We start from the raw sequence: 25,780 nt of genomic DNA, 5'->3' as shown, positions 1-25,780 counted from the left end.
TTCTTAACCCTTTCAAACCGTCTTCTCAGTTACTGGTTAGAACACACTATCCTCACGTACCCTAAACCTTCTGTGTCCCAGCGCTCCCAGAGTTTAGGGTCAAGGCTCATGGTACACAGTTAGCTGGTCTCTACAGCCTTACTAGTTCAACATTTGGCCAAAGCCATAATCTTCCTTAAATCAGATTCCTCTCAGTGATGACAAAACTAACCAGAGAGGGGAAAGCTCCTACCTTCCTTCTTTCCAGCTCCCTGGTTTAAGACTTTCTTCTTTCTTCATGATAAAAAACAAAAAACTAACATCATCTGCTCAGAAAATACAGCCCTCTAAGACCATTTCCAGCCGAAGGAAGGATTTTTATCAGCTTCCGCGTGGGTCTCGCCGGCCTGGAATCAACAGAACCCATTTCTTATGTTCCTGAGGTCATTTAAGGTATCTCTTAGCCCGTTTCCCCAAATCTGAGAACATGAGACATGGGTTTTCCTTACAAAAACCCTTTCTAGTCCTCCTTAAAAGTGTTTCACTAACAGTGTTACAAATTACAGCATCCAAACCTCAAACTTCTGAACTTCCAGCTAAAGCAGGAAACGATCCCATCCCCTCGCGGCTCTGCTGTCCCCGCCGTTCAGGTGGCTGCTGGACCAGCTCTCCAGTTGTGAGCTACCTTCCAGAACCGTCCTCCCAGCCCCCGACGTGGTGACGCGCCACCCCGTCCGATTCCGCGTACCTAGAACCGAGCCCTCACCCTCCCGCCGGCTCCCCGGTGCCGCCCAGTTCTCCCAGTGGAATCACTGCCCTTAGGCTCGCCCGACTAGAGAATTAATCAGGAGCTCCCCTTTCCTCTGCGATCCTCTGCACGCTGCGATCGATAGTTCTTGTCTCCTGAGATCTACCTTAGAGTCACTGACTTCTCTGCTCTGTGACGCTTCATCCAGACCCTCACCCACTCTGCACCTTCCACACCAGAACCTGCCCTTTTTTTTTTTTAACATCTTTATTGGAGTATAATTGCTTTACAATGTTGCGTTAGTTTCTGGTGTATAACAAAGTATAACACTTTGTATAACAAAATGAATCAGCTATACATATATCCCCATATCCCGTCTCTCTCACGTCTCCCTCCCACCCTCCCTATCCCAACCCTCTAGGTGGTCACAAAGCACCGAGCTGATCTCCCTGTGCTATGCAGCTGCTTCCCACTAGCTATCTATTTTACGTTTGGTAGTGTATATATGTCCATGCCACTCTCTCACTTCGTCCCAGCTTACCCTTCCCCCTCCCCGTGTCCTCAAGTCCATTCTCTACGTCTGCGTCTTTATTCCTCTCCTGCCCCTATGTTCGTCAGAACCACTTTTTTTTTTAGATTCCATATATATGTGTTAGCATATGGTATTTGTCTTTCTCTTTCTGACTTACTTCACTCTGTATGACAGTTTCTAGACCTCACTACAAATAACTCAGTTTCATTCCTTCTTATGGCTGAGTAACAGTCCATTGTGCATATGTGCCACATCTTCTTTATCCATTCATCTGTCGATGGACACTTAGGTTGCTTCCATGTCCTGGCTGTTGTAAATAGAGCTGCAGTGAACATTGTGGTACATGACTCTGTTTGAATGATGGTTTTCTCAGGGTGTATGCCCAGTAGTGGGATTGCTGGGTCGTATGGTAGCTGTTTTTAGAAGAACCTGCCCTTTCTGACGCATCCTCTGCAGATTCTATTCCGGACTCCTAGACCCCCATCTCCCTCAGCTGAGGATCTGCTCTAGCAGCCCCTGCCCGTCCTCTGCCGGCCCGTCCTCTGCTCCGCTGCCCCACCCCCCTGCCCACCGTGTCTCCCTCTTTCCCACCCCTGGGATGCTCGGTCTCCTCTCGGTGCTTCTCCATTTCCTGCTCCTTCAGGCTGGCTGAAGGCCCTGCCACCCGCTGGGACTCTCTCCGGGCTCCCGCCCACCCTGAGCGCTGCCCTTGTTTGGAATCCTTTTTGTCTGGTCACTGCTGCCCTGATCCCCCCAGGGGGGTAAGTTTGGCTTCCCTAACTGGCGTGGAAAGCGAGTCTGACTTAGAAGCACGCGGCGTTGGTCCAGGTAAGAGGTGACGTTGGCCGGGCTTGGAGCAGAGAGCACAGCACCGAGAACGTCCTCGTCCGCGTGTATTTGAAGGCGTCCCGATCGCGCGATGGGAGGTGGCAGGTGTCAAGGCGACCTCACGCTCCCGGCCGGGGTGCCTGGAAGGGTGGACCGGCCAAAGCTGAGCTGGAGAAGGCGCAGGTGGAGGCCCGAGCGAGGAGGAGGGGCCGGGACGGGGTCTGCAGCGTCCAGGGGCCCCGAAGAGAAGGCAGCTGGGCCTGGGGTCTGCAGGGGAGCGGGGGCGCCCTCGGCGCGGCGGCTGCTCGAGTCACCGAGGGTGGGGTGAGTGCGGGGGGAGAAGGACCGAGCCCTGAGCCCGGCCCTTGCTGTGGAGCGTCGGGAAGGAGGCAGACACCCTGCGCGGCAGTAGCCGCCGGGGAAGCGGACAGAAACCCAGGGCGTGTAGTGTCCCGATGGCGCCAGCGAGGTGCGGCGGAGAGCTGCCGGGGGCACCAGCGGCACGAGGGCCTGCGGAGGAGACAGATTCAGGGCTGGCAGTGTGGGCCACGCGCCGCGGGGGGGCGCAGAGACACGGGCCGGGGACGTGGAGGACCACAGTGAGCGGGGCCTCGGCCTGGGAGGGGCCGCGGGATCCGCTCAGGACCACGTGCTGCAAGGAAGCCACGGATGTCCGGCATGACGTCCCCATCCCGGGCTGCAGGGCCGAGGTGTGCACGCAGCCGGCCAGGAGAGGGACGGGGCGGGGGTGGGGGTGGGGGGTGGGGAGGGACAGCAGCATCCGGCTGCATTTAGGGGCGGGCGTGGACTCCGCCGGGGTGGCTGTCCTCCAGCTACGCCGCTGCAGGGCAGGGTCAGCTGGCAGCTGGGTTTAACCAGGGCTGTGCTTTGACCGCGTTTGGGGGTGAAGGCTGACGTCATAGGGGATTACAGCCACTGACCACGGACGTTAAGCCTTGGGTCGGGGGGCAGAGGGCACCACGGGGGTGACCGTGAGAAGGCAGTGGCTGCCGGAAGGACAGGGGCATGCGCCTGGGAGGGAGGAGAGTCTGCAGCTCCCGGGGCTGAGGCTCGGGTGAGGGGCCGTGGACAAGGTCACCAGGAAAGAGGGGTCCTAGGAACTGAGAGGACAGGAGAGGTCATGGAGGTAAGAGGGAGCCCGGAAACAAAAGAGAGAGGTTCCGAGCTGGGGAGGGGGGGCAGTCTGGAAGCTGCAGAGAGAAGGACAGGTTTACATGGAAAATTGTGGGAACTTAAGCATTTTAGGGATCATCATGTTTCCTCATTTGAAGACCTTGTCTTTATGGGATTTAGGCAAATATCAGAATTGTTAAAGGTGTGTTCCGTTTGTTTCTTTAGCTTTGTAAAAATTTCCCAGGACCACAGACAGACATCATTTGTTCTTTCTCAGGCACAGGCAGCTCACTTTCCCTGTGATCTAGTCAGTCCCCCTAATGTGGTCAAGTGTAGGCACTGACATTTTAATTTTTTTTAATTTTTATTTTTGTCTGCATTGGGTCTTCGTTGCGGTGCACAGGCTTCTCACTGCGATGGCTTCTCTTGTTGTGGAGCACGGGCTCTAGACATGTGGGCTTCAGTAGTTGTGGCGCATGGGCTTAGTTGCTCCGCAGCATGTGGGAACTTCCCAGACCAGGGCTCGAACCTGTGTCCCCTGCATTGGCAGGCAGGTTCTCAACCACTGCACCACCAGGGAAGCCTGGCAGTGACATTTTTAGGAGGTGAAACTTCTAACTATATTTTGTGTTTCCAAATGGTTGCCTTTGGGTCTACCTTTTTCTACTTTGAAACAGCACTAGGATCTGTTTTCTGAGCTGTATCCTCCAGAGCTAGCGGTTTCACTGGGGCCAACTGCCTGGGGGAGTTACAGTGAGAGCCACTCAAGTCACTGTTTCAGAGATTTGCCTTCTGGGTGGGTGTCAGAGAGGAGCCCCATGTGTTCCCATGGTCTCTTGCCGCCTCCCCTTCTCTGCACCCCCCCCCACCCCCAGGAGAGGAAGACCAGCTTCTCACACTGCAGGGTTTGCAGAGAGGAGCGGGTCACGCTGACAGCCCCTGCAGTTGGTCCAGTGCCAGCTGCGACCCTGTGGGTACCTCCTTCTGGGCAGGGCCAGCAAACTCACCGCACCGCAGGTCTAAGGCCCAGGTGTCCAGCCGGCTTTATGAATGATGAAAGTGGGTTTGATCTCTGTTAAACACCTGTGTCTGTCTCCCGGCTGGTATTGAACCTGGGGCGGGGGGAAAGAGGGGCATTATTTATTGGAACCTTTAGAACCTCAACAGCTGAGCACCCCTACAAACGCGTGCATGGGTCTGTTAACCCCACATAGTAATAGGAAGCTTGAAACAGGTTCATTGCATCTAGAATCCATGCCCTTCCCACTCCCCGTGCCCTGCCTGACTTCATTTCTTGCTGAAATCACTGCAGTCCTTTCCTTGGCGTCGTCTCTGATCTGAGCCCCTCTGTACCGTCTGCAGCATGCTCTTCCTAACATCTGGATTTCGTGCCCTGATGTGTCCGCGGTTCTCGTGGCTCCCCGTGAACCGTACGTCATGCAGTAGCATCACGATCCGTCTGGTGCCTCCTTACTCAGCCTCCTCACCTTGGTACAGACTTACAGGCTTTTAACAGTGAGCTTCTGTCACGGTGGTCCCCCACCAGGCCCTTGGTCCCGTGCGCTTCACCCCCCAGTGATCTGGAGCTGTTCGTGCCAGCGTGTGCGAGCCCAGACACCGCCGCCCCACACGCCCCTCCCTGAGCAAATATCCTCCTGTCCCATCTCCAAATCACATGCCGCCTCCGGGAAGCCTGCCCGGCTCTCGTTTCCCATCCCGTGAGGTGACGTGTCCTGTCCTGCTGTGATTTCTAGGAAGTCCTGGGGAAGCAGACACTGTGTCCTTACGTTGCTGTATCCTGGTAACGTAGCCTGACAGTCAGACAAACGAATAAACAGGTTACGTCATGGACCCAGCCCTGACTGTAGGGTAGCGGGCAGCGGTTCCAGGGTTTTGTACCTTAGGCAGTGCAGGCAAGCTCTGCTGTGACGTCAGATAAGGAACTTCGTCTCCTGGGTCTCGGGTTCCTCGTCTGTGAAGGTGAGCTGAGCCGTGGCTGAGGCCATCTCCAGGATCCTTCCTGGCACTCGCGGTCCCTGCTGTCTTCTGTGACAGCCCCCCAGCCAGAAGGTACCCAGCTGAGCTAAAGCGTCCACCGTGGCTCGTGGTCTGGCTCTGCCCCCTCTCTCCTCCCGGGCCCTCTCATGTGCATCTCTGGGCTTAGCAATGAAGTGCAAGGCCACGTGGGACACGGGTGCAGCTGTCCTCACACCGAGGGGACACTTCACCGGCTCAACCTCCTACCTGGACCCTGCGACAGGGCCAGGCACTGCGTGTGCTCCGTGGGAGCGGGTGAGCCACGTCTTCTGGGGTGGGCATCTTCAGCTCTCTTAACTACGTGGTCACCTTTTTATTATTGAAAAGTATGAAGGAAAAGATCCCAGAATCACCCTCCCATGTGACGCGTCTCCTCCGGCAGGCATCCTTCTGCCTGGCCCGCCCCACTCCTCCTTGACTCAGCTGTGTTCACAAGGGTTCTCGAGAGACAGATACACACACGGAGACATGCAGGAGGAGATGGATTATAGGAGTGGGCTCGCATGATTCCGGGGACTGAGAACTCGCAGGACCTGCTGTCTGCAGCCCGGAGAACCAGGAAGGTTCAGCCCAGGTCCAAAGGCCCAATGCCAGGAGCTCCGATGGCCCAGCTCAAGCAGAGAAAACAATTACCTTTTTGTTCTATTTAGACCCTAAAAGCCTTGGAAGTTTCAGAGACATCCTCACATACACACCCAGAAATCATGTTTCACCAGCCCTCCGGGCATCCCTGAGCACCCCCCACCCCACCCCACCCCCGCCAAGCTGACACGTTAACCATCACATCAGTCACGCATTTTCTCTCCCTCGAAACCTCCGCAGCCACAGCAGCTACAGATGCCCTATCGACTGTCGTCACTGCGAGCCTGGCCTCTCTGCACCACTGGATTATGGCCACTGGTACGTGCTGAGTTCCAGTTCAGTGGACCAGTCTGCACTTGATAGGATTTTAGAGCAGTGCCCTTCAGAAAAGCCTCCACAGACGAAGCACTTAAACTGTCCTTGAAAGAAAAATGGGATGTAGACAAACATAATGCTAAAAAAGTGTACTTCTTAACTGTTATTCTGTCTTTTAAGTTAACCGTAAAAATTGAGGCTTTTTGGTGTACAGATAAGTTTTAACATACATAGATTTGTATAACCACCCTAAGCACAGGGAATTGAAAAACACCAAGGCACAAATTAGAGAGTTCTGTGGTATATTTGGCCAATCGGAACCACACCCCATGGTGCGGTGTCAGCCCCGTCCTTAGGTTATGGTTGCTAAAATGTGGGAGAGTGCGTCTTAGCTCTGAAGAGGTGTGGCATCATTTCACAGATGGGTATTCCTGTCCCTCTGTTGCCACAAGGAGCAGAGATCATGTGAAGTTCTGGGAAGGGCCAGGGCTTTGGGGCCTGACCCCTCAATTCTGTGGTGTGTGATCTCAGGCAAAACAGAAGAAGCCAGCCTCCCTGAGCTGCGGGTCCCAAACACGGGAAATAGTTTGCCATGAGAATTCCACAGTGAAGGATGTGTACCTCCTTTTCCCCATATGGCTCAAAACTACCTGCGGAAACTAACACTCAAGGTGCGCTCTACCCAGGGGGAAAAGCAGAATCGCTAGTGAACTCTAACACCCACGTCCGGAGTAAATGAACCGTCAACACCCTCCCCTGTTTGGGGTTCAGGATGGGGAGACGTCTGGGTCGGGGACGAATACCCGGGGGTCACTGAAGCTAGAAGCACAGGGTTGGCAGGGGGCGGTTCCCCTCAGCTTTGCTCTGTAAACAGTGTGGTCCCCCTTGACTGACTTCTGTGTGAAGAGGCTGGAAGGTTCTGAGCTAACCTGTTAAGTCAGTGTAGCTTTTTTAATGACGGCACAAACGCAAAGGCCACATTTTATAAAGCAGAGCCAGTGGCTCTTTGGCCTTAACTGAGACCGTTCAGTAGTTACTGATCCTCTACAACCAAGGGTTCAAACGAAGATCTCATGACAGAGAGAGATTTCTGCCTCCTTCCGGCTGCCTCCCTGTCATGTATGTACACCTGCATCCACATACACATCTGGGTGATGATCATCTTATGCCGCCACTCACAGAGAAGAGTGGGAGCTGCACCCCAGATTCACCCAGACGACTGGCCTGGCCTGTCATTTTGGAGGCTCCTTCAGTCCAGAGCTGTCAGTAAATTCCACTTGATCCTCCTCTCTTCCATGATCTCCTTTGGTAAACAAGCGTCCTGGGCTCTGTGGGGAAAAAGTTGCGCCTCACTGGAAAGCTATACTTCATAGCCCGCGCACCCCACACCATCCCCAGGTTGTCTGCTTCCAGCTTTCATTGCCTTTGAGCTGTTTCACAACCCTAGGCCGTAAAGACCTACTGTCAGTGCACACGATTCTTGTCTGTGGGCTAGAAGTGAAATCTGTCTGGTGAAGGGGCTATCCCCCTACCCCACGGAAAAGCCAATATTTTGGTCCATGTGCAACTTCATTTCAGTATTTCTAATCTATAAATATGTTATGTTTCTCCTTTGAACCAGTATAGCATCTGTCAGAGTTAAATAAAATGAACACATCTTAAATGTTCCTTTTACAGTGATATGAGTTATGATTTTTTTAACTTGTCTTTTAATCATTTTTAGCCAGAACCTTCTAAGTCCACATGGATAAAACCTGGTTTCTGAGGTCACCTCAGAGGGAAAGAATAACACACCACCCTCCACCGCCCTGTAATAATGCCCACATGCCCCGCCCAGACTCCTTTTCCTGGCAGTTGGTGGCAGGTGTGTGTGTGTCGAAAAGTTTGAAGTGAAATTAGGGTTTAGAGCAAATGGCCATGAATTGTTGTACCAAAAGGCTTGCAGTGAAAGCAGGCCTGTCGGGGGGAAGCTGGATGGAGGTACGTGTCAGAGGGCGTGTAGCGCTCTCTCGGCCGCTCTGTTAACCTGGGCTGCTCGCAGCCTCACAATTCTCGTTGTTTACAACGTACCCGTGGGGACAGAATGATGCTTTGCTAGACAGGAAAGTTGACTGCCGCAGTCAGAACCCTTACGGCAACGTCAAGGGCAGTAGCAAAGCAATTTTATGATCTGTGCCTTCAGAGCAGAGCCTGGGCTCCAGGGTAAGGCTGCACTGGTACCTCTGAGGCCCATCAGTCACGAGGACCCAGGAAGCAAAAGCACGGGGACTGAGGACAGTAAAGGGAGTATTGGGGGAGTATCCCATACTTAACTCATTTCAGTAAGCGGAAGGTTTTAACTAAAACTCAGCAGTAAGAAGAATCAGGTGTCCTATCATATTTATAAAAAACCTGCCAATCATCGCTGTTTCTGTGGCAATGAACTCCTCTACACACATGTCCTTATGTACATCGGGGAGTGTATTTGGAGGATAAATTCCTAAATTTAATTTTAAGTAAACTAAATCTTGATTAAACTTCCCCAGAAATTATTTTACTTAGGATCGGAAAGTCAGCACGCACCTAGTCTCAATTATTTTGAGTGAAGAATCAGATCCTTGTAATTCTTTACTTCCTCTGATTGCAAGCTGAATAAATAAATAAAGGGAAGCGTTTTCATTTATTGACTTTCGCAGTACGTGCTTTAAACTGAAGTCAGGGACTGCATCTCAATCAGCTTTGCTTCCTGGCACTTTGCAGGTGCCTGGTAGAGAGTAAGTGTTCAATAAATGTGGGCGGGAGAAGAAGGAAGCATCCGATTAGCTTCCGAAGGCGCATTCTAAACATGAGAAAGGCTCACTTACGTCCTTTCTGCTGGATTAAAAACAGGTTTGAGTTACTGCTCTTCTGTGTACCAAGATACATCCTTGATCAAGAAAAACTGTATCCCAAGTATATGTGTGTTGTACAGAATTTAGAAAAATATACAGCAAACTCTCACCTCTGGTAAGGGGCAGGGTCATGAGAACTGCAGCGTTCGGTTGCTTGGGCTTCTGCAAACAAAAACCTCAACGAAGAGTAGCTTAAAAATGAAGATTTTTTTTTTCCCCTGACATTAAAAGGACAAGAGGAGGCCAATTCCCAGTTTGGTCAGGCCAGTGGCTTAGAAGCATTTGTTACCTGGGATCCAGGGCTTCCCCTCTTCCCACTTGCTTGTTCTCAGGGTGTCCAGGGTCCTCGGGTGGCTTCAGGAATTCTGGGTGTCCTTTGTCGACAAGACAAAGTTGCTTATGTTAGTAGGTGAGGAAAAACTGCCCCCAGCAGGCTCACTCTCAGGTCCCACTGGCCGGGATCGGGTCCAGCCCACGCTTGACCCTGTCCTTCGAAAGGGAAAGGGGATCCCTGTGGTTGGCCTGGACCCAGCCTGAGTCTTCCCCTTGGGCTGGGAAGGGACCCCTATCTTGAACACATGGCCCTGCAGAGGTCAGCACCCAAAAAACCACCATGCCTTGCCGTTAAGGAGGAAAAGACAGGAGTGGATTTGAGTAACAGAAAGCCCAGGGACACTCAGCTTACTGTATTCCTTTCGGTATTGTTTCAGTTATCAACCTCTGCAACTACTTTTTAGGACGTGTGACTACATCCAACTTTAGTAAGATTCTTGATCCCCAGCTTCAGGGCAGGGTGGCCCAGTGATTCACTGAGTTTACGGATGGTGGGTTTTTCCTTGCAGCTCGAGTCACGTTGAAGCAAAGCAAATCTCTTCTGCCTCAGTGTCTTCATCTGCAAAAATTAAAGGAATGACCCTTTCCACTCCCTGCATCTCAGGGATGTTGAGAGTAAGTGACAGCGTGAACGAAGGTACCCCACGGGGAGAATGGTCATTTGTCCTGTTAGGTACCCAAGTCGAAGGGAAGCTGTGGAATGTATCAAAGCTTATGGCAAAATTCAAGGCTGGGGTGAGAAGAGAGAACGAACCCACGGCCTTGTTTATCAAATCAGTTCCACTGATGTTGCAGTGGGGTCTTGGGGGGTTTTTTGTTGTTGCTGATGTCGCTGTTACAGTAGGATCGTCTTCTTCAAAAGGAAAGGAGCATGAAAACCTAGTAGGGGGACAATTTCTTCTTTCTCAGACTTTGTCGGAGTGGAGGACTGAGGAACACCTTCTTCGCTGCCTGCCCACCCCGGGGTCAGCCCCTCTCCCGTACTAGCCACCCACTGTCCTCTGGGTAACGGGCGCTCCCTCACCCGCCCACCCGGGCCCCTCCTCTGAGAGGCACCCCTTCACCTCTTTTCCCACAGACCTCCCGTCAAAGTCCTTAATTTCTCTGAGCTGCTGATCTCAGATGTTCAGTTCTGTCCTCAGGGAAACATGCGGGTTAAAGCACTCAGATGTGGATGGCAGATAACCGTCAACATATCCCAGAGGGCATTTGCACATAGAGAAGTCTCCATGAACCTGGAGTTAGTGACATGAGCGTGTAGCACAGCGGGGCCTCCCCACTGTGCCTCTGGCCAGCCGGCCGACGTGACCTTATCAGCACAGAAGGGCGGGCAGTTCAAGGCCCCCGTCTCGGAACCGCGTCCCATCATCTCCCCCCTCCATCAGGACGCACCCCTCCCCGACCTGGCCTCGCAGGGGCACAGCTAGGACTTCTGCTCTGTGCTTTGCCATTTACACCCTTGATCCCATGAGGCTGGATTTACAGCCATTCGGGGCTGTGGCGTCACTTGCTCCGGGAACCCTGAGCCCGGGACGAAGGATGCTGTCCCGGTGCCGAGGGCCCTTGTGTCCCGCAAGGCTCCTGCCTCCACATTCTCTGGGTTACTCAGAATGCAGAGGCCGTTCTCCTCCCTCAGTTGAACAGTTGATTACTTTTCAATAATTTGGTTTAGAATTTGTAGTAATTCAAAGGCCTAAACATCTTTTTTTTTTCCCTATAAATTTGTTTGCTTGGAGTTTTGCCTGTAGGCTGCTCCAGGAAACGTCACTGCTTATTATCCGTCGTTATCATTAAATGGCATCATCTCCCCTGGATCCTCAGAATTCACTGAGTGTGTGCAACCTCACCTTCAGTTTGTTCTTTTTCTGAAAAAGGACGTGAGCCTTGCAGTCGGCCTGTTGTGAACAATGAATTGGTTGGGAGTAACCCTCCCCCCGCCTTTGCCCACAGTTCTGCCGCCAGGGGCGCCTCTCGTCCACCAGGCGGTACCGGGGAGCCCTGTTTGCCGATCAGCCGACCGTGTTCATTACCCCGGCCAGTGGCCTGCTCAGAGCCAAGCTGGGGGAGCTGGTCGTGCTGTGCGGGGTTTGGGTCACGCACGTCCCTCGCCAGGCCAGCATCTGCATCGGACCCGTCCCAAGAAAGAAGGCGGCGACAGTCACGTACCTGTCGGAAAGGTGGATCTTAGGTAGGAACCCATGCACAAGACGACGCTGTGTCCTGGGGGGGGGGGGGGCTCGGGGGTAACAGGGAGGTGCCTTGTGATTGCAGTAGCCATTGGGGGTCCCCTTCAGAGCCTGGCCACTGGACCAGGTTTCAGAGGGGAGCCTCAGGCCCATGCCCCCTTGCACGCAGCCTGGGGGCCTCTGCCGGGTATCTCAGTGTCCACGTATCTGCTTTAACAGAGTCCTGTAAAAAGAGAAAAACCCTCCTGTGACTTTCATCTGTTACAAGCCCACCGAGACATTCCTGCTTTTTACTGTCAGCCCAGGTGCAGTTCGCGGGGACAAAGGAAATCCTATTAGAATTGTGCCACTTGATCTCCCGGCTCGTGTGAAAGACCCAGTAGACCCCGAGCTGCCCCAGCCGCGAGGCCACGGCACCAGCCTGGCCGCCCCCAGCTCCTGGGCCCTCCCACTGCGTGACTGCCTCGCTCTGCGTCTGGGGTCTCGGCCAGCGCCGGCTGCCAGGACCCGCCACTGTCCCTCCCTTTCAGGCACTTGTCCTGATGCTCGTTTGTCCGCGTGCTCCAAGTGGTACGTTTTAGCACAAAAGGACTGGGGCTTTTATCTCTAAAAGCAAGTGTTGTGTGAATGTGACGTGGGTGTCTGGCGTCGATTCTGCTACGTTGGGCAAAACACCCCCCTCGAGCCTGCAGGGGAGGAGGTAGTGCCAGATGAGCCCCGATTCCTGGGAGGCTGGAGGCTGACACCAGCAACAAGGGGCTTCGTCTGTTACCCCAGCTCTGGGGGCTGCAGGGGCCCAGGGGAGGCAGACTCGGGCAGCGTATGTGATGTAGTCGAGCATGGTGGGGTGAACTTGGGGCTCCACTGGGTTTGGATGAACGTACTAGTCGGCCTGGCTGCGGTACGGCACCACAGACCACGGGGCTGAGACAGCAGGGAGGTATTCTCAGCTCTGGGGACCAGGCGTCTGAGATCAAAGTGTCCTCGGGGCTGCTTTCTCCGAGGCGTCGCTCCTGCTTGCAGGGAGCCGTCTCTCCCCGTGTCTTCACGTGGCCTTCCCTGCGCGTCCCCATCTCCTCTTATAAGGACACCAGTCACTGGATTAGGGCCCACCCTCATGACCTCAATTTAAGTAGCTCTTTAAAGGCCCTTTTCCCAAACACAGTCCCATTCTGAGGTCCCGGGGGTTCGGGCTTCAACCTGTGGCCTTTGGGGGACATAGTTCAAGCCATGACATTGAATGAGCCCTGTTTCAGCACTTTTGGCCAAGATCCTTACGTCTTAAGTGTGCTCGCTCTCTCTCTCTGCCTAGGTTTCTTTTTCAATCTTCCTATTTACTTTCCTTGCCTCTAAATCCCAAACTTCTGGCTTTTCTCACCCCTTCCTAGACATTATCCTTTGACACGTTAGCAGAGACCATGTTTGTCCAGGTTGCATTCGTTTATAATAACCACATTTTATGAATATCTTTTAAGTGACTGTTGGTCAGCCTTTGATATATTATTAAAGTATGACAATCAAAAGTCATTTTTTACTTTCTGGTGCAGAGTAATTTATTCTTTGCCTGGAAACTAATTTCAAAATACCTATGGTTTTAGCTACAGTCCAGAAGCCAAGAGAGGCTGTTTACTCTTTTCTAAATGCCAAGAATATAGCCCTCAAAACATCCAGTGTTCTGAAACAGAAGTTCTGGTTTTGGTTTTTAGAAAAGTGCATGTATCAAAATGACACCGACTAGAGACCAGAATTGTGCTTTAAAAAAGGAGCCTCAGGCTTCCCTGGCGGCGCAGTGGTTGAGAGTCCGCCTGCCGATGCAGGGGACACGGGTTCGTGCCCCAGTCTGGGAAGATCCCACATGCCGCGGAGCGGCTGAGCCTGCGCGTCCGGAGCCGCTGAGCCTGCGCGTCCGGAGCCTGTGCTCCGCAACGGGAGAGGCCACAACAGTGAGAGGCCCGCGTACCGCCAAAAAAAAAAAAAAAAAAAGAGCCTCATTCAGCTAACAGAACTGTGCACAGGATTGATATCAACAGCCCACATCAACAACTAGTCTTTCCAAAGTCTGCAATCATGCGCCGTGCAGAGGGCCGAAGCCTCGGTCTGCACTCCTCTTATTTCCAGGTTGGGGACCTCAGCCGGCCCCTTCCTGGCCCTGGTGCACTTCTGTGCATGGATTGTGCACAGGTCAGCCTGGTTCCTCCTGGGGTTTGGCCACTTGACCCCCCGATGGTGGGTTTTCAGGAGGTGAATGTCTACCTGCTTGAAGCCCAGGGTGTAATTTCCACAGGGCCCTTTGGAGTTCTTTGAGTCTCAGAGCTGGAACTGCGGACCTAGGTTTTTGTTTCTTTCCCCTCCCATAATTCATGTCCTGTTTCTGATTTCTCATTGATCGCACCATCTACGTGTGCCCTTGGCAACTCCCACGTACTGTGTGTCCTGGAATCCTCGGCTCTCGGCATGGTGAAGTCCTCACCTGTAACATCAGTCCCGAGGCCCCGTCTGCACTGGGTCCTCCCCAGCCTTGTCGTGTGAGTGTTAAATACTTGAAAAATACATGTTCTGTTAGTTTATATGCATCTCTTTCTGAACGGAAGTACGATACAATAGCTCCAGCTTTGTGCAGATGAAGGAGATTTCATTTTTCTGTCTCTACACATATGCACAGACCTACAAAACACACAATCTAGGGCATCACCTTTTCTGCCACTAGCTTGTTCTCTGACCAGACGCAAGTCACCTGGGTCTCTCTGGACCTAATTTTACTTACCTCGTGTACGAGACAGAGTAGTAAACACGATGATCGGAGGAGACAACACGGGGGTGCAAAATCTCTCCCATCTGCAGGGGGCAGTGTCCAGGACCGCCGGGCAACGGGACCCACTGACACGTAAAAACTCGTTCCTGACCTTTTGCCAAAGCAGCATTGTCTCTCTTGGAGACTTTTATCCTTCCCATTAGCTTTCAGTACAGACACTTCCAGAGAATATTTTATTGTCAAAATGTGAAATTAAAATTAGCAATAAAACCACTTTTAAATTAAAATTAAAACCATGTTAAAGCACCAGTTTAAAAGTCATTTTGTGATAACTTATGAAAAGCAGTACTCAGAATTCATCAACTAGAGTTGTTCCAACTAGAATATCAAGTGCTGTGTGAGGTCGAATCCCTGAGAGCTCATTATTTTATTCAAACTGTTTTTAAAATCTTGAACGTAGCTTGGTGTGCCCACTTTCAGATTTGTAATTTACCTTCCAAAATAAAGGTTCTAGGTTTTTTTTGTTTTTTTTTTTTTTTTTTTTTGCGGTACGCGGGCCTCTCACTGTTGTGGCTTCTCCCGTTGCGGAGAATAGGCTCTGGACACCAGGCTCAGCGGCCATGGCTCACGGGCCCAGCCGCTCCGCGGCATGTGGGATCCTCCCGGACCGGGGCACGAACCCGTGTCCCCTGCATCGGCAGGCAGACTCTCAACCACTGCGCCACCAGGGAAGCCCAGGTTCTAGGATTTTTTAGTACCTTTACACTTATTCCTATATTTTATGGGGTCTTTGTTTTTGCAGACCTAATAGAGTCACAGGGGACAGGCAAGGAGGAGACTTTTTTGGCCATTAGAAACTCCCCCTTGGCGGGGGCAGATGTGGACACTTTCCCCAGGACCTTTGACATCCTAGCACTGTAATCTGTCTGATAAAACTTCTATCCCTTCACTGTATCTTAAAAACAATGACCCAATGTTTTTGAATATTTTTTTAAAAACTGTTAAATGATCATCCTACCGCCTGGTGTTGCTGGCCTAGAACGGTGTGAACTTAAGAAGTCTCCCACTAGGGCTCCACACGTGAAACTTACGCCACGTCTTACTCACTGGCTCCGAGCAGAAGCTCACACACACCGAGCTGCCTCCTGACGAAGCCACTGGACCCGTCCCGATTGTGTTCCCAAGTCATTCCCCAGAGTCTGTTTTCCCTGAAACAGCAGCATACTTAGGCCAAGATTCTTGATGAATCATTCACCCAGGAGGAGGAATGGGGATTTTTAAGAAAGACCACACTTGCGGCACTTGAATATGTATGAAAATACACGGGAAAACAAAAGTCAGATTTCCGGCAGCAGGAAGAAAAATGTCACCTTTACCTGATGTTGGTAAAGACGTATTATGTTTTGAAGCACTTTCCAGTACTCTGGTTTCCTCCACACGCCCACAGAGTATAGTTCCCATCTTACACATTAAGAGACGAAGACCCTGGGGTCTGAGGTACCCGCTGGCGTGGCGGGGCCCACGGGCATCCATCGCAGGTCAGCGGCCTGAGCTGTAACCATTTTTCACTCTTTTTATCCCCACTGGTCTTATCACTGCAGGTTGGTTTGGCCTTTCTCATAGGCACGTTTCCAGTCTCGGGCGCCCTTTTATTGTCTGGGCTACATTCAAGTGATAAAGCATACATTTTATACTGTTGTGGGAACATAATGTAATAGTCTCAACAGCCTTGCCAAAAAAAAAAAGAAGTCTTGCCTCGGCATGACTTTCTTATAACTTATAAAAAAGCATTTGATTTGAATGTCTCCCCATGTCAGTGTTCTCAGGGAAAAATCGCTGATAGCGCGTGGGCCTCGTGCACACTGGCAGGATGGCCGTCTCCACTGAGGGCTGACACGAGACTGGCTCAGACCCACGCGCTCTGAACAGGGCGTTTGTTACAGCCCCAGGCCCTAGGGTTTCCTGATCACGGAGACACCGTCAGGGATCCTAGGAGCATCTCGTCTGTGTTCCAGGTTTGCGCTGTTGTTGCATGTTAGGTTTACGGTGTTCATCGCTAACTGCCTAAGTGATGGAGCTCGTGCTGTGGACTGAGCTGGTCCCCACAGAGGCCTGTGCTGAAGTCCTAAATCCCACACCTTAGGCTGCGACTGTGTGTGGAGACAGGGCCCCTAAAGAGGTGACTAAAGTGGAATGAGGTCCTAAGTGTGGCCCTGATCTATGTGGACCGATGACCTTATAAGGGGAAGAGACACTAGGGATGTGCGCACAGAGGAAAGACCTCGTGAGGACAGAGAAGGAGCGAAGCCTCGGGAGAAACCCACCCGGCTGACGACCGTGAGAAAATAATGTCTGTTGTTCAAGCCACACGATGGGCAGTGTTTGGAGATGGCAGCCCTATCAGAGTGAAGCTGCTCGAAATGAATTCTGAGATGATCGACAGGAAACGACTCCTTTTGGTGATGAGGAAAGTGAGCAATCTGAATTCCTGGGCCAGAGCCGCGTGGTGAATTGCAGACCCAGAGTTCCTGGTTGCCCACCTCCCAGCCGAGAGTCTGCGTTTGTAAAGAGTCAGATCTCGTGCAGCTCGGTCACCGCACCTTCTCCTCACTCGTGCACCCACCACCGCGGTGGTTCTCAAACTGCGCGGGACGGACCCCGACACCCCACACGCTGGGCTGAGCTCAGCGTGTCCACGTCAAAGCACAGGCACAAGAAGCTTTCCCCGATTTGCAGGAAGAGGGAAAGTCATTGGATTAAATTATCTCATTTTCCTTTTTGACTCAATTTTTCTTAAACTGTGGCGCTTGAAGGTGAATATGTAGCAAGAAGTTAATACAGAGGGATGTAGGAGAAAGAAAGAATAAAGAGAACATCAAACATTAACAAAACTGAAGCAAAGAGAAAAATCTGTTCTTTGGGTGGGGGGGAGAGGAAAACAAAATCAAAATTCTAGAAACAGTGAAAAAGAAGAGAGTCCAATGAACAAAACTAAGAATGAAATTGGGGCTACAACCACAGATACAGTAAAGATAGCTAAAAATCGTGAGCTCATGATGAATAACTTTATGCCAGTAAATTTAAAAATAGGCAAGATGGATAATTTCTAGAAAAATGTTACCAAAATCGATTCAAGAAATAGAAAATCTAAACAGTTTCAACCATTAAAAAAAAAAAGAATGGTAATCTGAAGGATGCCTCACCACCCAACACGAAAGTCGCCTGCAGAGTGATGGCAGCAAGATGGCACACTGGGAAGCTCCAGGCCCTTGTCTCCCCACAGAAACGTGGAAGAAACAAGCAGAAGCCGTCAGAACCAACTTTTCAGGAGCTCTGGGAAAAAAATCAAAGCTTTACGGCCACCAGGCAAACGCCCAACCAAGCAAAGCCATGTTTACAGCAGTAGGAAAGTCCTGTGCCATTTACTCACCCCGACAGTCTTGGTTTCCCAGTTCCCCTCCCTGAACAGAGACCTTATTTGCTCTCATCTGCCTGGGAGACCTTGAAGGACTGACTCACCCGTCTCTGTCTCAAGTGACTTGGACACATGCAAGAAAAAAGGTGACCACCGCTCTTAAAAGCTACTTGGAAATAATAGTGGTTAATATCCGAAAGCTATAAAGAACTCTTACAACTCAACAACAAAAAAACCTGAGTACAAAACGGGCAAAGGAGTTGATTAGACCTTTCTCCAGTGACGACATTAGCACATGAAAAGATGGTCGGCATCACTAATCATTAGAGAAATGCATATCAAAACCACAGCTATTATCAAAACAAACCGTGGAGAGAGTGGAATCTCGTGTACTGTTGGCAGGAATGTAAAACGGCAGTTCCTCAAAAAATTTAAAAAAAAACAAACTACCCTATGACCTAGTAATTCCAATTCTAGATACATATCCAAAAGATTTGAAAGCAGGGACTCAGATATTTACACGCCTGTGTTTACAGCAGTATCGTTCACAACAGCTAAGAGGCAGAAGCAACCAAGTGTCCATTAACAGATGAATGGATAACAAAATGGGATACATACAAACAGTAGAATACTATCCAGCCCTACAAAGGAAAGCTGTTCTTAAACCTGCAACATTAACGAACCTTGAAAACATTATGTTAAAGTGAAGCCAGTCACAAAAGGACAGGTACTGTATGATTCCACTTCTATGAGTTACCTAGAACAGGCAGATTCATAGAGAAATTATAACAGAGGGTAATCGCGTCTAAGGTGGGGGGAGGGGAATGGGGAGTTATTGCTTAATGGGCACAGAGATCGTGTTTGGGATTATGAGAAAGTTCTGGAAATGAGGATCGGTCATGGTTGCACAGCATTGCGAATGTACTTAATGCCACTGAACTGTACACTTAAAATGGCTTAAATGGTAAATTTTAGGTTATGACTGTTTTACCACAAGAAAATCGTTTTTAAGACACCTCCGCCTAGATAGTGTTAACAGTAAATTTTACCAAACATTACACATTACTGCATAGAAAAGTTATTCACCTCATTTTACGAGGCTAGCCCAAACTCGTTTGTGAATATGGATATAAAAATCCCAAATAGGGCTTCCCTGATGGCGCAGTGGTTGAGAGTCCGCCTGCCGATGCAGGGGACGCGGGTTCGTGCCCCGGTCCGGGAGGATCCCACATGCCGCGGAGCGGCTGGGCCCGTGAGCCACGGCCGCTGGGCCTGCGCGTCCGGAGCCTGTGCTCCATGACGGGAGGGGCCACAACGTTGAGAGAACCGCCTACCGCAGGGGAAAAAAAAAAAAATCCCAAATAAAATATTTACAGATTAAATTTAGCAGTGTGTTAAGAAACATATAGTCACGTAGGGTTTAACCAAAGAATGTAGAAATAAATATCATTCAATCTTTTTTCCTAATCCATTGATTTTTCTCAGTAGATGTTTAAAAGCATTAGAGAAAATGCAGTACCCACTCATGATAAAAACAAAAAACACTTCATCAGCTAGGAATAAGAGCACTTTCTTCACACAGTGAAGGGTATCTATAAAAAACCTACAACATATATTTAACAGTGAAAATCTTAGTTTAAGGTTTAAGTCAGGTACAAAATACATATGGCTATCAACCCTTGTGTCTCAGCAACGTTCTAGAGTTCCTAGTCAAGGGGATAAAATAAGAAACACAAACGAAGGATCAGAATTAGAAAGGAAGGGAAAAAATCATTTTATTTGCCTACGATATAGTTGTGTATCTAGAAAAATCTAAGAGAATCGTTGTAACCAATTCAGCAAGGTTGGTCTTTATTTATGATCCACTTACTAAAATCATTAGTATTCCGATGCCCAGTAGTAAATGTAACAGAAATATAGTGAACTCAAAGCTAGCCCTGTCGTATCATTTCACTTACGTTTCTTGGGTGGAAAGGAAAAGTTGGCATGCTAGGAATAAACTAGATTGTCTTGTCTAAGACACAGTGCAAATTCGCGCTATACCCTTGGAAAAGTATCAGATATGTGAAAGTCTCCAGCCCAGTATCAGAGCAGAAAAAAAATGCTGAGAACTGCTGTTTCCTTCAGATATCCCGCATGGCATCAGGTCATTCATTCATTTACGCAGTATTTCTTGAGCATCTCTCAAAAGGGTACAGCCCTTTTCCCGTGGGACTTACATTCTAAAGATGGGCATTTCTTTTTAATCCCGACGGTGATAAATGCTATGAAGAAAACAGGGTATGAGTATGGAGAGAGACATTGAGGTGGGCTCCTTACCGAGGAGCTGTGTTTGAGCTGAGCTCTGAATGTGGTCCAGAGGGATGAGCTCATGTGGAGCTAAGGGAACAGTTAGGGTCAAGGATGAAAGGTGGGCAGAGGCAGTGGGTCTAGAGCACAGAGCGATGGGGGGGAAGCAGCAGAGCCTGGACCACACAAGGCCCGGTGGACAGTAGTTAGAGGTGTGGTTTTTGTTCTAAGAATAAATAGAAGTCAAAGGATTTTAAGAAGGGGAAATGGGCTCTGAGACATATTTTTAAATAGAAGCAGAGAGAGTGATCTTAGGCTCTTGCAGTGACTCAGGTGATAAATGATGGTGGTTAGGACCAGGGTACTGTCGATGGAGGTGGTGTGAAGCTGTTTAATATGTTAAATAAAAACTCTGGAGCCAATTGCACTTGCTGGCAGATTGGACACTGTGCTGTGTTAGTAAAGAGAATAGAAGATGAGTCCTAGACTTGGGTTCTGAGCCCCCGGGAGAACGGTAAGGATCCGTGAAGAAGCAGAGAAGGGACTGGTTTATTCAGAAGAGGAATCAACGTGCAGAGGGAGACAGACTTGCTCGGTGTGGGTCCAGAGAGAAGTACGGGCCGGGCTCAGCATCAGAAAGGACTTCAGGAATATTTGGTGTCTGCTGGGGGACCTTCGCTCTGCAGAGTAGTAGAGGTGACCCCTTATGCGTGGATATCTGGCTACACACATACTGAGGTTTCCCAGCCCTAAAATTCATAGCTCATTTTGGTAAGTCAAGATAAAGCTCCCAGCAGCACCCTGAGGGTCCCCAAACTCTGCACAAGGACCGTCAGCCACGTCCGGCTGTTGGCAATTGGAGTCTTAGTTCAATAAAGTGACTTGCCTGTCCCACTATTAAAAAAAAGAAAAAAAAAAAGCATTGGTGGCATGTTGATTCCACATCCCAAGCACACAGAATCATGGCCAGTGAACTTTAACGTGTGCAGATACGTGTGCCAAGGCCCGCTGAATAACTCTGTTCAAAAAACAAACAAACAAAACCTGGGTTTTTTTCTTTCCAATTTAAATTTCATGGGAGCTGCTTGTGTACTATTTGTCTCCCTTTCCGCTGGCTGGGACGGGCATTGCTCTAACATCTGTCTTGTGGTCATGTTTTATGGGGTGTTTGAGGATCGTGCACCTGACGAGACACTGGAATCTGGGGACGTGGCTGTCTTCAGATGCCAAATGAACTTGGATAGAAACCACTCTCCGTGCGTGTGTTTACAGCAGGGAACTTGGAGCCGAGAGGGGCTCCCTGGACACAGCTGTCCTGGCTCTCAGCTATTACTCAGTCCTCAAGTGTTCTCCTGGTCCCACTCTGCACAGCACCGTGCGCAGGGGGTTAATTCCTCAGGCAGCACCATCGAAGAGGTGGGAGGGGCCAGCCACAGGCTTTGTTGTCGCTTCTGTTTTATCTGAATTTAAAACTGCACCCTTCTCCAGCCAGTCTTTTTTCCCCACCACGATGGATGGATGGATGGATGGTGTACAGTGACGCTTGATTTCATGGTCAAAGAATTCAAACAATAGAGAAATACATAAAGACCCAAAATCTTACTACCCTTCCCTAAAGTAACGACACTAAAGATTGAACTGTGTGTTTCAGATTTAACACGTATTTACATAGAAATAAATGTATATAAACCTATGCATTGAGGGTTTGTTTTCTATAAAAGGAGGATCACATATCGTTCATGAGTTTTTATCCCAACTCTGTGTTTAGAAGATCCTTCCATTTTAACACAAACAGTAACCTCGTTCTTTTTAACCATTGGAGGTGCTGTGACTAATTTACACACTCCTTACAATTAGACATTTGGGGTTATTTCCACTGCTTCTGCTTCTATAAATTCTGTGTGTGTGTGTGTGTGTGTTCTAATTGGAATGATTTGAATTCAATTTTAAGAGACTGTCTTGAGCTATAATTAGTGTGGCCCAGTCCCAGGCGGGAGTATTTCTGTAAAAGGGATTCGTAGAAGAGGAATTACTGAGCCCTAGGGTTGTGTGTACCTTAAACCTTGATCCACACAGCTGTACCAGCTTACAGTCTTACTAACAGTACCTGGATATTCCCGTTCCCCAGACCCTCACCAGTACCAGACTTTACCCATATTTTCAATATTTGGTGATCTCATTACTTAATGTATATGCCGTAATTACTCAGTTACTCATGAGCATGAGTACCTAGAGGGGGGATTCATAGGTCATGAACGGCCAGTTCTCATCTCTTGCCTGTTTTTACACTGGGCTGTTTCTCTTTTCCACATTGTTTTACAGCATATTTGTATAGTATGAACTGTAACCTTTTGTGATAAATATAAGATCCTCTCTGTCTCTTATGTTTGTTTATGGTGTTTTCTATGGGTTTTAATTTTTTTTTTTTTTTTTTTTTTTTTGTGGTACGCGGGCCTCTCACTGCTGTGGCCTCTCCCGTTGTGGAGCACAGGCTCCGGATGCGCAGGCTCAGCGGCCATGGCTCACGGGCCCAGCCGCTCTGCGGCATGTGGGATTCTTCCCGGACCGGGGCACGAACCCGTGTCCCCTGCATCAGCAGGCAGACTCCCAACCACTGCGCCACCAGGGAAGCCCTAATTTTTAATTATTATTCTGGATGGAATCAAATACCTCCGTTTCTCCACAGCACCTACACTGAGGTTTCACTTAGGAAGGTTTCCCTACCCTGAATTTTAAACTCATCTCCTGTCTCTATTAATACTTTCACAGTTTTTTAACGTTTAGAGCATTAATCCATCTGTAATGCAGTCATTGTGGGATATAAGGGATCATCCCATCTCTTTAATAACTTAGCTATTCTCCAATGATTTTTAATGCCCCCTTGAAGCAGCTCTTAAACTCCCACATATGCACGGGTGGGTTTCTGGAGTTTGTTCTCTTCCACTGATCTATTTATCTATTCTGTGCTAATTACCTGTTTTACTACCGTAATTTTATAGTATGTTTCACTATCTAGTATGTCAAATTCTCTCGCATTCTTCTTTTTCAAAGTTGTCTTCCCGTGCATTTTTCCCCCATATAAACTTCAGAAGAAGCATGTCAAGTTTTTTTTTAAACAAACATTTGGAATTTGGGGATTATATTGGATTTTTAGATTAATTAAGAAAAAGCATCATCCTTTTGGCAGTCTTCTCTGGCTTTCGAAAATGACATCCTGTCAGAAATCTAAATGTAAACATTGAATCAACAGGTTTTTTAAAACCTGGAAGAAAATATGGCTGAATTATTTTATAACCAGGTATAGGGAAGGCTTTCTACCTGTGATTCAAAATCCAAATGCAATAAAAGATTGATGTAATTTGAATATATAAATAAACGTTTGCATAAGAAAAGTCGAAAGGCAAGCAACAAACAGAAAATATATGCAACACAAATCGTGAATAAAGGACTAATAACATTAAAATGTAAATCATAATAATACTTCAGTGTTGTAGAGAGAGTTAAGTGGTATGCTGGGTATCAATAATAACTGTTAAGGTTCTATTGTATGTATTATTAATTATAATTATATAATGTATGTAATATATATAGCAAACATTAATGATCCTCTGAGATGCAGCTACCAGGTCAGACCGCCTTGTGGAAGTGCATTTGTAGTGGGAGGGCTGTGATTAAATTCTGGGGCACTGGCTTGAGCTATAACTAAGATAAGCTATTTTTTTTATTTTATTCATAAAAGAAACCCATTTTTTCTGCTTTGTATCTCACAACCACCAAAGCTTTCCATGTCCTATTGCTCATCACCCTGACTTCTTAAGGTCCTTCAAATATACAGTCATCGTTCACCCTCTGGATAATAATACTAATCAATAAGTTAACTTTAATTTGTCAGTCGGTCAGCACTGACAGTCCATTGCACACCTCTCTCATTCTAACGGCAGCAGAAGGGCCGGAAGCAGTCAGCCGTCCGGCATTAAGGGTAAAGGGCCTGCCTGGAGGCGGCTGCAGGCACAGCTGTGTTGGCCTCGTCCCCTGCACCTGTGGCTCATCCTGGGCCAGGGCCCTTCATGGGATTTTCATGATTTATACTCTGCCTTGTACCAAAGAGTACTTGCTGTAGCTGAGATTAGAATTTGGATCTCCCACATCGTGGACTGGGCAGACTTTCCTGTCTACTAGAACGTTCTACCGTGAAGGGCATGCCCTGTGTGTGCTACATCTAATAGGATACGTGACGACTGAGCATTTGAGATGTGGCTGGTGCGACTGAGGAACTGAATCACTGATGTGATTTTGCTTCATTTTAAATAGCCACATGTGCCACATGGACCTGTGGACATACGGACCGTGCTGCCCAGGACCACTGACGATTTTATATATGATTTGCGTATCTGTGATGAGTTTGTCGTCTTACCACATGCTGGCCATTGTCAGTGCTAACCTGCTTCTCTTCCTCTAGATTCAGTCACTCAGCACAAGGTCTTTGCCTCAGAGAACCGCCCGCTGCTGCCGTGAAGGAGACACCGCTCAACCCGTGGCTGCTGCTAACAGCCCGCCCCGGCGTCCCCGGACGCTCAAGCGAGGGGAGGGGCGGACGCAGGAAGGATGCCTTTCTCCACCGTCACGTCTGCCGCCTGTGTGTGTTGTGGTTTTCACGTGAAGAAAGCTCCTCTGTGTGGCTTTCTGATGCCTGGGTGTGTGTCTCAGGGGAGCACTGACCCACCCTGTTGGGCCTTTTCTATTAAAGCCAGTCTGTGTGTCCTAGTTATGATCATAACTGAGAGGTCCCAGAACCTCTATCACTGAAGAGCCATACTGTTAAATAAAGGATGGAAATTACATTGTTCTATTACCGAGAACAAAGAGCCCCCTGAGTTTCTACGTTTCTTTATTAACGTATCATCTACCCGGTGTGAAGGATGTTGGTCCGTTATCACCTTATGTACCCGAGATTCTTCTCAAAATAATAATAAGGACAGGTGTGAGGAACCGCAATTAATGATAATTAGCACCATCAAAGTAGCCCCGCTTCTGCAAGCTTGGTTTCTGCTGAGGAGAGCCTCACCCACAGGTGACCAGGGCCTCTGCAGGCCACCAGGATGCTCGCCATCCCCTGCAGGAAACGGGCATTCGTGCCAAATTGTACACACGCTGGCCGGTCACCTTGTGTAGGAGAGAAATGCTAAATCCCAGCAGGGCCGAAGGTGCCAGTTAGACTCCCTCGTGGTACTGTCCCCTCCGTGTTGTTTATCTGTCACTCATCTCAGCTGCTCTTTCTACCTCAAATAAATGTCAAGTCCCTCAGCAAATACGAGGGATCAACTTCTAGAATAACGCTCCTAGAAGGGCAGTAACGATGCACGTGGAAATAATGAAGGGTTTTCTCTTGGTGTTAATATAACGTATACCCCAAGTCCCCTCATAATACTCCTGCCTCAACAACGTTGAGCCTCAGTGCAGCTCGGCAGGCCGGAGGCCTTCCTCCACCTTGTAAATCCCGTGTCACTACACCCACTGCCTCCTGGGCTTGGCGACTCTGAGGCTCAGGTATCAATACTACGGCAGAGCTCCCATCGCACCAAACGTTCCCGAGGCAGCTGACAAAACCGTGCTGACTCCCGGTGGAGACAAGCCACAAAGAACTCCATCCCACGGCCACATCAGCCACGGAGTGCCACCCAGGTCACACGTCCACCCAGGCCTGCATCCTCACAGCTAAGATTCCTGATGCCAGCCTGCCAGGAGCCACTGAAGATTCTCTCTCTAAAAGCTCATCTCTT

At 49.3% G+C, this 25,780-nt stretch overlaps 1 protein-coding gene across 1 annotated transcript in view; it reads left to right on the top strand.

The window, feature by feature from the left end:
* MCPH1 (microcephalin 1) overlaps positions 1 to 24,863 on the top strand; it is a 229,828-nt gene extending 204,965 nt beyond the window's left edge. Inside the window, 1 exon segment of the mRNA XM_073798651.1 lies at positions 24,460 to 24,863. Coding sequence (XP_073654752.1) covers positions 24,460 to 24,660 — 201 coding nt within the window. The 3' untranslated portion in view covers positions 24,661 to 24,863.
* Positions 24,864 to 25,780: the final 917 nt, after the last annotated feature.

The sequence above is a fragment of the Tursiops truncatus genome, chromosome 21 (assembly GCF_011762595.2).
Source record: "Tursiops truncatus isolate mTurTru1 chromosome 21, mTurTru1.mat.Y, whole genome shotgun sequence".
Taxonomy (NCBI): domain Eukaryota; kingdom Metazoa; phylum Chordata; class Mammalia; order Artiodactyla; family Delphinidae; genus Tursiops; species Tursiops truncatus.
This window is presented reverse-complemented; position numbering and strand designations above follow the sequence as displayed.